Consider the following 12476-nt stretch of genomic DNA (forward strand, 5'->3'; position numbering starts at 1 on the left):
GGGAAGCTTATGGTATAGAACAGGGAAGCAAAAACAGTAATTAGCTGGGGTACTAGGGAGCTTGAGATGGTCAGGGTGGATCAAGCCAAGTGTTAGAGGAGTTCGAAGAGACTCATACAGTAACTTTAGGAAACAGAACAAAGGCTTTGGAGACATACCTCAGGCTTCAGAGCCAGAAGGCATGGGTTCAGTTCCCAGCACTCTCACTGACTCAGTGGGTAACCTTGACAAGTTCCCTGTCTTTGGCCTACACCCTTACTACAAGAGGGAGTTAACAATTGCTTGCTCAAGGGATTGTTCTAGCAGATTACAACAGGCACCACTCAGTCAGTTGAGCCCCTTCAGGGGATCAATTCAGGCCAGAGCAGAGCAGAGGAGGCTTCATGGAAGAGGTGGCTCTTCACTTTGGCACTGAAAGATGGCTAGAATGTGTTAAGTGCTTTCTGGGTCTTCTCTGAGGAGTCTGTGGTTAGACTTCAGACTTGTGAGGTTGTCTGGGGAGAAAGGCCTGCCAGGTAGCCGTAACTATGAATGAAATTATGGTGAGAGGAAGTCATCTTCCTCAATTTGGAAGATTATTTTTTAAATGTGGTTTCAAATCCTGTTGCAAGGGGCAAAGGCAGGTGGCCAGTCCACATTGTTGGAAATCACCACACTCAGGTCCTCTGTTTTCTGCTCTTTCTTGCAGATGATGCAGTTTGCCTGGCAGAGCTACAAGCGCTATGCCATGGGGAAAAATGAGCTCCGGCCACTCACAAAAGACGGCTATGAGGGCAACATGTTTGGTGAGTTGGTATCACGGGGACCGACTGCCCCACTGGAGGCCAAGTGGAACTTTATTTTTTGCTTTTCATCTCTTGAGTTGTGCTCCTATTTCTCCAGACCTGAGGAATTCAAAAGCTGAGGTCCTTCTGGGCTGTTTGGGTTTCTGAGCCTTCTAGCTTTGGGGGAAATCCATATGCTTCTCTCTCACTTACACACTTCTTTGAATGTACTTGCCATTTGTTTTTTTAGTGTAAACACATTTGGAAATGTGAATGGGGATGGTAAGGGATGGAGAAAGTTTGGAGTTTGGAAGGACACAGAGGACTGGGTTTAAGTCCACTCCTCTGAGCACAGCTGAAAGTGATCTTGGGTGTTTTCATAGAGAAACCAAATGCCTTTCCTATGAGGTGGGCATACACACGGCTTTTAAGATCTTGGAGTGTGTCTCTTGCCTGGGACTTGGCGGACAAGTAGAACCGTCACACGTTAGGGAGCTGCAGAGGTGCTGTCTTAGGTCAGCAGCTCGTGTTTGATCTGCAGCCTCGCTTGCTGATGTCTCCTCCCTTTCCAGCCACGAGATTCCCCTAACCCAGAGCCTTGAAAGCCTCTCTCAGCTGGAGAGACTGCAAGGTGCCTTATTGTGAGCATGGCCTCAGATTTCAGATTTAACACCCATCCAAGTTGCCAGCTCTCCTCACTGTGGGCCTTTCATGTGAAAAAATGCTGGAGACAGCCTGACTTCCTTCTTGCCTGAGAGACAGGACAGTTGGCTGGGGCCGGAGATGGAAATACATTATCTGAATTCCTCACCCTTTAGAGACACAGGCTTCTGCAGTCAAGAAGTAAAGAACAAAGTCAGATGGAAAGTCCCAGGAAAATCTGAAAGGCAGGTTTACAAGGGATGGCCACCCACATGTAGGGTCCTATTAGAAGTGTTATGGGAAAAGGGACACTGGGCCTACCCTTTCTCCCTCTAACCAGTCAGCAGTACACCCTTTCTGTCTGTTCCCTGCCCTTGGGAGTGAGTGTGTGAATTGGGGTAGCTTTTGTTTTTTCTGATTATTCTGGAATGTAGGGAAAAAAAGTATCAAAAAGTATAAAACAGGCAAAAAAATAGCTCACTCTGCCACACAGATGCAGCCTTTATTGACATCTTGGCACATTTCCTTCTAATCTGTATGCTTTTTTCCCCTCTAAATGCAATTTTATGTCTTTTTTTTTTTGGCTTAATGTTACATCATAAGTGTCTCCCTAACTCATTTAAATTTTTTCATAAAGAATGTTCTTAATGGTTGCAGTCATTGCACGGATGTGCCGTAACTCACTTAACCATCCTGCTAATGTTGGACAAATGTTTCCAATTTTTCGCTATTAAAAATAAATCAGCACTTATCATCTTTGTGCATAAAATATTGTCTTAAGATAGATTCCTAGAAAGGACTCCTGAGTCGGAAGAAAGGAAGACAGATGTTTCTTTAACCTCAAATATGAAATGTGTGGATTCCAGTTTACGAGCCTGACTGCCTAACCTGCCTATGCAGCAGACCTTCCCCAGCATCCCCCGTCAGCCTGAAGAAAGCTGGCAGGTGTGGCTTTCATCAGAGTCATTGGAGCTTTGGCTGCTAGTGTAAATCACGGTGAAGTCAAGGAAGCATCCCCTCTCCTTCTTTCTAAATAGTTTGCAAATATTCAGGGAATTGATGGAAGTTGGGGACAAGTTGATTTCTGAAACAGCACAGCATGGGCACAGCCATTGCGTAAACCATCCATGGGGATAGAGGGAACACCACTGGGGACACTGCTGAGAGGGACGGGGCTACACCATGTTCCAGTCTGAAAAATTCCTCAGGGTCTGCAATTTAAATCTCATCTCTCTGGCCCCTTTCCAATCCCTGAGCCTGATGGGGAGTGGGCAGCCTGGAATGGTAGAAAGAAACCCGGACCTTGAGTCAGAAGACCTGGGCGCAAGTCCTCACTCTGCCCTGAGTTGTCCAAGTCCAGGTCACTTAACCTCTCTGGGGTGCTGTTTGTTCATCCTTCATTCTGGGGCTGCAGTGAGAGTGTATGAATATGCAAAGGGCCAAGTGTATATCAGTGATTTATGATTCCATTGTCATAAATGTGGTTGACAGTTGCCCAGGTGAGCCTGTGGGGGTTCTGAGGTCCTCTGGGTTGTCTGTCTCCCAAAAGCAGCCTTGGCAGGGCCTGGGTGTCCCTTCACCCAGTGCCTACAGCAGTCATGGCAGTGAGGCAGGGCCTTCTTCTGCAGCCAGCAATTGAGCTACAGTGGATGGTTGGCTCCTTGGAAAGGGTGTGTAGGATCCTGGGCACTGGGCAGGGAGAGCTGGTCGGGATTTGCTTGTTCACTCAACAAATGCTTCTTTGTGCCGGGCTTGGTGCGGACTGCTAGGCACATAGGGATAAATGGCACAGGAAGGACTCCACCAAGCCTGTGGAGACATATACTGGTCACCCTCCCCAGGCCCTTGGAGCTCTCAGAGAGAAGGACAAATGATGGTGTGATCAATCCCTTACTGGCTTGAGGTTCTGTGCCTCCGGAGCCCGACACACCTGGAAAACACGCCCTGGCTGTGTGATCTTGGGCAAGTCATTTCTCTCTGAGCCTGAGTCTTTCTATAAACATTTCTCTCTGAAAACATCAAACCCCCAGCCCAGGGCCTCCCTGGAACACAGAACCTGCAGATAGGTAGTAGCTATGACTAGTGTCACCACAGATGGATCTGGTGATCCAGAGGCTTATGGAATGAACCAGAGGAGGAGGGTTAGGGGCCTTCTGGGAGCCTGGAGGAAGTTCTAGTTTGGGGTGGACCCATGAGGGGCTTTGAAGCCAGACTATTCCCAAAGACAGAAGGAGATGGACCGGCCTGAGCTAAGCTGCTTATCATACCACTTCTTTTTCTGGATGCATGTGAGCTGCTGGGTGGCATCATTCCTGGACTCTGGCCACAGCCATCATCAGTGACCTCACTGTAAGCTGGGCCTTGCTGGGATTGGTCAGGTGGCAGCAGTGACCATCCTGCCCCACTGGCCAAGTCCATGTGCAGAGACCCTGAGCTGCCTCCTGCACCTGGTACTCTTTGGACCTGGGCTCCTGCAGCCACCTCCCTGGGCCTGCGGGGCCTGGAGTAGTGTATACGGAGAAGAGTAACGAGTTCACGCTGGAGCCTGGCTTTGCAGGATTTACAGGAGCTGCAGTGAGGACATCAAATGCTGAGCCCAGCCTCCCCATACGGCGTTTCACCAGTCGAATTCCCTTCCCAATCATGCATGCTCCCTTTCCCTCAATCTGTTCTCGCTTTGAGAGCAAACCTCTGGCTGAGGTACCTCTCAAGCCAGTTTTTGTGTCCCAAATAATTCAGTATCTCCCCTTTTACCAACATGCAGTCCAGCAGGACCTGTCAGAAAATGCTCCCTAGACCCCAGCAGCTGGATGCAGCCTGCTCCACGCCGTGTGGCCCAGGCCAAGGCAGTTAGCTGCCTCTTCCCGCTTCCTCCAAGAGGTGGTGACATAAGTGGCTGGGGGTTGGAAAGAGATGGGCTTTGATCCAAGTGGTCTGAGTGGAGCCTTTCTGTTGCCACTTAGCAGCTGTTTGGCCTCCAACCACAGAGCAGGGCAGAGGACCCGGCCTCCTGAGTGACAGTTAGAGGCAAGACATGCAGAGGGCCTGAGCAGCACTTGATGGCAGTGCTCTTATCGTTATTAAGCCACAGAGGCGAGTCTGCCCCTGAAGAATGCATTCGAAGGGGGGAGGGGAGGGGACAAGCCGTAAAGCAGCAGCTGGTGGTGCTGTAAAGCACAGTGGCTCAGTACACAGAGACCCAGCTTCCTTACCTGTAAAAAGGGGCTGTACTAGGACTTGGGGGAATTTGAAATAAACCAGCTGAAGAGCATGGACTCTAGGGTCAGTTGGATTTGTATACTGCTGTGTCACTTACTAGCTATGTGGCCTTGGGCAAGCTTCTTAATCTTTCTGGACCTCAGTTTCCCAGCTATAAAGTGGGGACAATAGTACGTACTCATGGTATTATTTGAGAACGAAATGAGTTAATACCTGAGAAATGTTCACACTCATACCTGGTACATAGGAAGCATTCCTCAAGTTCAGCTGCCGTGAGGATGATGTAAGGCCCTAAAGACAGTGTGTGCTTCTCCCATTTTGACTGGGGCGTGCCCCAGTCCTCCAGGCCAGGGGACCCAGCTGCGGGCTGCAGGGCTTTCCTAGCCCTGATCACTCCTGCTCTGTTCCCCCAGCACTCGAGTATTCATGGCAGAGATCATAGGTGGGCAGCCCACTGGTAGGCAGTGTGTACCACTCATCCCTTCATTTAAAGCAGCTTTCAATTGGATTTTTAACAGAGAAGAGTCAGAAGAAGGTTAGGGTTCAAGGCTATGAAATAAATTGGCCTCCTGCCAGTATAAGGGTTTCTGGGGAGTAGTACTTGACACCTCGCACTCACAGCCAGCTGTCAGCCTCGAAGCACTTAATGAACATTAATCTTCCTAAGAAGTCAGAGCGATCTGTAGGAACTTCATTTTCCTTTGGCAGCGGGGATAGACACAGGGTAGAGTCTTGGGAGGTTGCCACCAGAGCGGTCCTTCGAAGGCAGTTCTGACTCTCTCATCTTAGAGCTGGGGAAACCAAGCTCAGAGAGGGGAAGGGATTTGTCCAAGGTGACTCAGCACATTAAGTGTAGTAACAGGACTTGAACTCTGGTGGCCTGAGTCCCAGCCCAGTGCTGTTTGCGCCACCTACTCTGAGATTAGCCAAATTGTCCACAGCCAGACTGTTGAAACACAGGCCTATCGTCATGTCCAGGTTACCACCAGGAACTAGAAAGTCTTAGAGCTTTAGCAGGAGCAAATTATCAGGTGTATGATTTGGGGTCGAAGAGCCTGCCTGCTCCCTGTGCACGCATCATACCAGGCACAGTAGCTACGTTCTCTCGTGTCCTCCTCCCAGCCCTTGTAAGACATAAATTACCCATCTTATCCATTTAGTAGATGAAGAGCCTGAGACTTGATGAGTCTCAGGACTTGCTTGGTTGCATGGTTATCAAACAGACCTGATCACAGGTCTGCCAAACTCCAAAACCCATTCCATAAATCCCCACAGTGCCCTGTCTCCCAGTGACCACAGAGAAGAGCATGGGGCAGAGGGGTGGTCTGGTCTCAGGGTTGGTGGTGTCGCATCTTCTGTTCCACTGCCCTCACGGAAACCAGGGGAGATAGATACTTCATGGCCAGGGTCCTCAGCCAACCATCTCTGGGCATCAGTATTTATAGGACATCAGCTGAGTATTCAGGGCTTGGAAACAAGATTCAGATTTCCCCCTTTTTTCTCCCAGCATAGGAAAATATTTCAGTCCTGCCCAATAACCTAAAAATACTTAATTGCAAAGCATGATGAGCTGAGAGGAGCATAGATTTGAGAGCCAGACCAGCCTGACTTTGAATCCTGGCTCTGCCCCTTACTAGTCATGTGGCCTTGGGTGAGATTCTTAACCTCTTTGCACCTCAGTTTCTCCTGCTGTGCAATGAGGATAATATCTACTTCACCCAACAGTTGAGGATTAGATAAAGATGATGTGTGTAAAACATCTAAAACATCTCATACTGTACCTATCTGTTTGCTTAAATGCATCTGCCTGCGTGCTCATTAACTATAAGCTGCTGCCATTATTATTATATTTGTTATCTTAAAAAATCGTGAGAACGATTACTTCCAAGGAAGGAAACAATGCCTGGCACATAGTAGGCTCTCAACAAATTTTTTAAAACTAACAAATTGCCTGCTGCAGTCCCTGCCTGCCCCGTTTTCCCTCAGGCACCTTCCTCCTGGGTTTGGCTGGGGGGTGCTGAGTGTGTCTGTGCTCTCTGTTCCTCTCATTCTCTTCAGCTGCCCTGACCTCTTCCTTTGTCACAAAGTGCATTTAGAAGCAGCAAACTACCCCTGTAAGAGTAGCAGTCCTGCTTAATCAGCAGATCTCTGTGGAGGATGGAGATGCTTGTGTGGCCAAAAGCAATGTCCCCCTGCTCCAAGCCAGCCCAGGATGGCCGACCATGAGACCCCCAAACTGGATTCCACCTCTGCATTGCGAATCCCCAGTAGAACTGCCTACCAAATCCCCATTTTGAGGGATGATTTATGGCTGTGGGTGAGTTAAGAGGCAAAATGAACACAGCATGATTTTCAGATCACAGGCTGGGAATGTTCGGCCTTGGCAGAGAGAAAAATCATCTTTGCCTTGTAAACGGAGCAAATATGATGTTGAAGAGGGAATAAATCCAGGCCCCAAGATGTCACTTTTACAATTGCTTTTTGGAGTGTGACTTAGTAGTGCCTTCTGCAAAATGTTCACAGTCTCCTACGCACACACCCGTCTTACTGGGTCTTTGTGGGGGTGAGAGTTGCTCTACCAGTTTGGCTGCCTGGGGAACTGCACACTTTGCCAGATAGACAGTTTGTGAAAACCACCTGCTTCCCCAGTGTTCCACGGACCTCCATGTTGTTTCCATGGATCTGTGAATTTGTTTCTGGGAGGCAACAGTTTTGACTCTGGAGATTTGCCTGAGTTCAAATTTCCAGCATGTACCAGCTTAATTAAACCATGCAAGTCACAGAGTTCCCTGAACCTCAGTTTACTCACCTGTAAAAAGGGCAGGGGATTGGGTTAGGCGGCGCCAGTAGAGTGCCTGGCATACACAAACCCTGACCAGTCCCTTTTTCTTCTCCTCTTTCATTGGATGACAGAGGACTGTGACTTACCTGGCGGAAAATACCATATCCACTTTTATGAGTTTTGTTTTTGTTTTTCAGAAAACAAACTCCAAAAAACAAAAACAAAGCACCAGGTGTCCATAGTTCTTAGAAAATCAACCCAAGGCTGAGTTGCCCAGTGATTTTGGCAGGCTGTGCTGTGCATTCCTGACCCAGGCTTTGAGTTTGTTTTGAGAAAGAGCTGTCATCAGCCTCCAAAGTGGTGATGTTGCAATTCCTTGGACAGAATAGGTCAGGCGTAAGGGCAGCCAGCAAACCTTCCCGGTAGTCACATGTCTTGGGAGCCCTGGCTGCTCCATCTGGAGGCCAGAGGCTGTCAAAGCAGGGAGGAAAGGGGTTAGAAGCACCGTCACTTGTGAACGGGCCTTTAACACAAAGAGGGCAACGGGATGACAGCATCATCCCCACACAAGTGGAGCACAGGCAGAGCTGACGGTTCCTGGTTAGACGCCGTGGCCCCACGATGGTTTCCCCGTGGCCTTGACTGACACACCCATGACTCCTCAGCCACCTTCTGAAGACCAAGACGTCCCTAGGGGTGATGATCAAGGCGAAATGCTCACCTTTAAATCAGCCCCTTGGATTTCCACGCTCTCATGCTGCTGACCATTCATGGCAGGGTGCTCTGCACCCTCCTCCCTCAAAGATGTTTCTCCCAAGCAGTTTCTAATTAAGGATGCATCTTGGCTGTTTTCTTTTTGTTCAGGTTTCCCACCAGCAAAGAGCATAATTTATTTCTCTAGAAAATATAGTAGCAGGTTGTTGTAAAAAGAAAACTCGAGTTGAGAAGCCTTGGGTTCCCGTCCCAGCCCTGGCGCCAGTAGCCATGTGAGCCGGCGGCCTCCCTTGGGCCTTTCTCGTCTTCAGTACAAAGAGCTTGCACCCCTCTTCTCATGTCCGCTCTGTGATTCCCTGTTGGTTACTAGGCTGATTTTTTTTTTTCCTCTCTCAGAGGCTATTTGGGCTGTGCTGGTTCTCTTGAAATCTGAAATTTTAGTAGCAAGTCTTGTTCCTGTCAGGGAGGAGTGAGTCAGGGTATCTATTCGCAGAGCAAGTTGCTGGGGATGCAGAGGATGATTCATATGGAAACTGACATTCCCTCGGGTGGTGGCATGTTCCTGCCCACTACCCAAAGACCTTTCCTTCCTTAGAAACCAGGCTGAGCCCACAGTAGACAGCCAGCCTCTTTTCTTTGCACCATATTGATGGCAAGCACTTGCCAAGCTTCCCAGCAAACTCAGTGACAAATAGGTATGTGAATTCACAGAGTCTCTGTCAGTGCCAGTTGGAGTCTTTGAAACCATCTGGTCCATTGTCTGAAGATGAAAGAAGAGCCAGGAGGGACAAGGACTGACAGTCAGGATTGGAACCCTGGCTTTTAACTTGAGCCTCTATTTTTTTTAAAATTACTTTATATATATGTAAGGACACACCTGTAGCCACCCCACAGATCAGGAGAGCATTCTCATTACCCCAGAAGGCTCCCTCAGCCCCTCCCGGTCAGCAGCCCCCAAGGATCACCACTCTTCTATCACCTTAGTTTCATCTGCCTTAAAATTTCATATCAGACCCTGTGTGCTCTTTTATGGTTTGCTTTTTTCCCCTTATAATTATATTATATTATAATTATATTATAACAGGAGTCCATTCCTTTTCAGGGTTACCTACCTATTCTATCGTTGTTGGACATTTTTGTTTCCAGTTTTTGGTAATTAGGAGTAAAGCTGCTATAAACACTTCTTATTTGTTAATGTACAATTTAGTGACTTTTACTATATTCACAGTTTACAGTCATCACCACAATCAGTTTGGAACATTTCTGTCATCCCAGAAGGAAACCCCATACCCACTAGCAGACAATCTCTGTTTCTCTCCCCCACGAACCCTAGGCAGCTGCTAATCTACTTTCCATCCCTATATGGATTTGCCTGTTCTGAACATCTCGTATAAAAGGAATCACACAAAATCTGGTCTTTTGTGACTGTATTCATTGACTGAGCATAATGTTTTGAGGTTCATCTACTTTGTAGCTTGTACCAGTACTTCATTTCTCTTTGTTGCCAAATATCCCATTGTCCAGGTATGCCACATTTTATTTATCCATTCAGCAGTTGATGGACATTTAGATTATGTCTACTTTTCTTTTCTTTTTGTTTTGGCTCTTATAAATAATGCTTCTATGAACATTCCTGTACAAGTTTTGTGTGGACATGGATTTTCATTTCTCTTGGGTATATGCCTAGGAGTGGAATTGCTGGATCGTATGGGAACTCTATGGGTAACCATTTGAGAAACTGCCAGACTGTTTTCCACAGTGGCTGGACCATTTTACACTCCCATCAGGAGTGTTTTGAGGGCTATGAATACTTCTGAACTTGAATTTTCATGGAAACAAGTGGTCATTTATGTTGGGATCTACCCAGGATTTCTATTGCTGGGTTATACTGTTTTCATATGTTGAGTTTCAGTCAGATGAGCTTCAGTTGGACCCAGTTTTCCAAAATGGATGAACCAATCGGTAGTCCCACCAGCCACGTATGAGAGTTCTAATTGGTCCATTATCCTCACCAGTGCTTGCTGTTGTCGGTATGTGTCGTTTTAGCCTCCTAAAGGAATGATGTGTCACTCCCAATGATGTGTCACTCCTGTCCAAGCCTCTCTCCCCACCCTCATGATCAAAGCCCCAGCTTTCTGGGCCTGTGCTTCCTGGAGCAGAGCTGCCCTGCTCTGCTGCTTAGCCCGCTCAGCCCACTCAGCCCTAGTCCTGCCTTAACTTGGGGGTGAATTGGGGATCCCAGATTCCTTGCACCTGAGGAACAGTCAGCAAAGTCTTCCTCTATTACTCCCTCCCCAGGGCATGAGGCAGCCTCATTACTCCCCAGCCTGCCCCAGCTGTGAGGCTCAGGCCCAAGAAGGCATGAACTGGAAGCTCAGTTATTGTGCCAGGAAGGGGGTCTTAATAGAGGAAATATTGACCTGAGGTTCAGAAGACTTGGGTTCTCTAAATCCTGGCTCTGCCAACTCACTGGGTAGGGGACACATTTCCTTTCAGAGCCTCAGTTTTCTCTCCTGTGGAATGGGGTGATGACACCTTCTCAAAGGATTGTCATTGAGAGCACACGAGATCATGTCTTTATCTGTCAGTGACTGTTCGGTGCCTACACTGTTGGAGACAAAGGAAGCATATGGTCTTACAGTTTCAAATAAGGTAGTATGAGTACTGTGAGATACGAGCTCACACCAAGGGCTCCTTAACTCATTCTTGGGGGAATGGACTTCAAAAAGATTTCCTGGAAGAAGTGGCCTCTACACTGGGACATGAAGCATGAATAAAGAAGCATAAGAGAAGGGTCACGGGCACAGAAACACAGGTGCAAAGGCCTAGAGGGGAGATTGAGCAAGGCCGTGGCCCCTTGGTTAAAAGATGTTCTGTGTGGCTGGGGTGGGTGGGGGTGTGGTAGGAGACCATCTGTGAGCTGTGCTGGTGTATAAACGGGGTCCTGTAAATGTAGCTTCCTAGTATTTTCCTTACCCAAGACCCCAAGAGCCAGGAGATGGCTTCTGCCTGCTCTGTGACCTGGGCAAGGCCTGTTCCCTCTCTGAGCTTGTTTCCCCACCATATGGTCTGCTATATGGACTCTTGTGTTACTTGCAGATCCTATAATAGCGGGTGCCTGGGCCACTCTTGGGTGTGTTTCACACTGGCTAATGTAAGTCTGGTGTGGCTCAGCAGGCAGCGGGCTCAGCAAGGAAGGCAGAGGTGCTGCACTGGTCATGGTGGCCCCACTCAGAGTGGGGGCCCATTAATGCCCACACCTCTGAGGTGGATGCCAGGATGTCGCTTCCCCCACCCCTCGGGGCCTCTCAGCAGGCATATAGGTTCCCCGCTCCACAGACAGCGGCTCTCCCAGGCATAAACTGTTGGCATGAGAACCACGCCGGGATCAATAGGAATTGTTGAAAAATTCTGAAGAGAGCCGGGAGGAGGACAAAGAGGCCCAGATGTGTGTTGTCAGCACAATTTGGGGCTAATACTCAAGTTTGTTTTTCTTTTCCTCAAGCCTGAAAGGCAGTTTGAAATCCACTGCTCTTGTTTTTGTTTTTAATGACTGGATAAAGCACAACTGCATTTTCTCCCCCAATAACTTTGAATTCTGGGAATAGACCATGTGGGGATAATTGCTGTTATCTAATCCCACCGATGGCCAGGCAAACAATTAGGACAGGAAGGAAGGGAGCCTCCGTGGCAGAGGCCCTCTGCCTGCTCTTTAGGAGGCAGGGCTCAGCTCCCCACATATACTGTTCCTGAAATAGCAGTTGCCCAGGAATGCATCTGGATATTGTTTTGTAACAAGTAACTGATAGCACATGGGAGTGTGGAGACTTTGAGTTTTTTACTAAGTCTTAATTCAGTCCTGCAGTTTGTATTGAGTACCTACTATGTGCCAGGCTCTGAGCTGGGTATGGAAAAAAGGTGCAAAAAATGAGCAAGACATGCTGAGCTCATGTGAGAGAAGACAAGTGACACCTGCCTGTGCTGCTAGACGGAACACGTGCCTAAGCAGCACGTCTTCAAGAGAGCATGTCAGTGTCTGAGGAAAGCTGCTGAGCAAGTTCTTGAACTATTTGAAAAGGTTTTATATAATGCTCCCCACATTTCACTGCTGGGAAATCACAAAGATGGTGGCATTGAAGAGGAGTCGTATGGAAGGGGGCAGATTCTTAGGTGTCAGAGTTGCTCAGCGGGTAGATTTTGACAAATGTCAATGAAATCTCTGTTCTGATAGGGTAACAGTACAGGCCAAGCCCAGGCGGTCGTGCCGGGTAGTGTGTTGGCACTCAGAGGGCGCAGTTGGTGGGGGCAGAGGATGGGTGCCGCAGGCGTGGAGGGAAGAGACCTACTTGGGCACC

The 12476-nt window shown here is 48.3% G+C and overlaps 1 protein-coding gene across 3 annotated transcripts in view; it reads left to right on the plus strand.

Moving 5' to 3' along the window:
- Window positions 1-12476, plus strand: part of MAN1C1 (mannosidase alpha class 1C member 1) — a 148983-nt gene that overhangs the window by 52159 nt on the left and 84348 nt on the right. For all 3 annotated transcript variants that reach the window (XM_037017792.2, XM_037017791.2, XM_037017790.2), the window contains exon 2: window positions 689-785. In XM_037017792.2, the coding sequence (XP_036873687.1) occupies window positions 689-785 (97 nt within the window). The remainder of the gene's footprint in view (window positions 1-688; window positions 786-12476) is intronic.

Source organism: Manis javanica, chromosome 4 (assembly GCF_040802235.1).
Source record: "Manis javanica isolate MJ-LG chromosome 4, MJ_LKY, whole genome shotgun sequence".
NCBI lineage: Eukaryota > Metazoa > Chordata > Mammalia > Pholidota > Manidae > Manis > Manis javanica.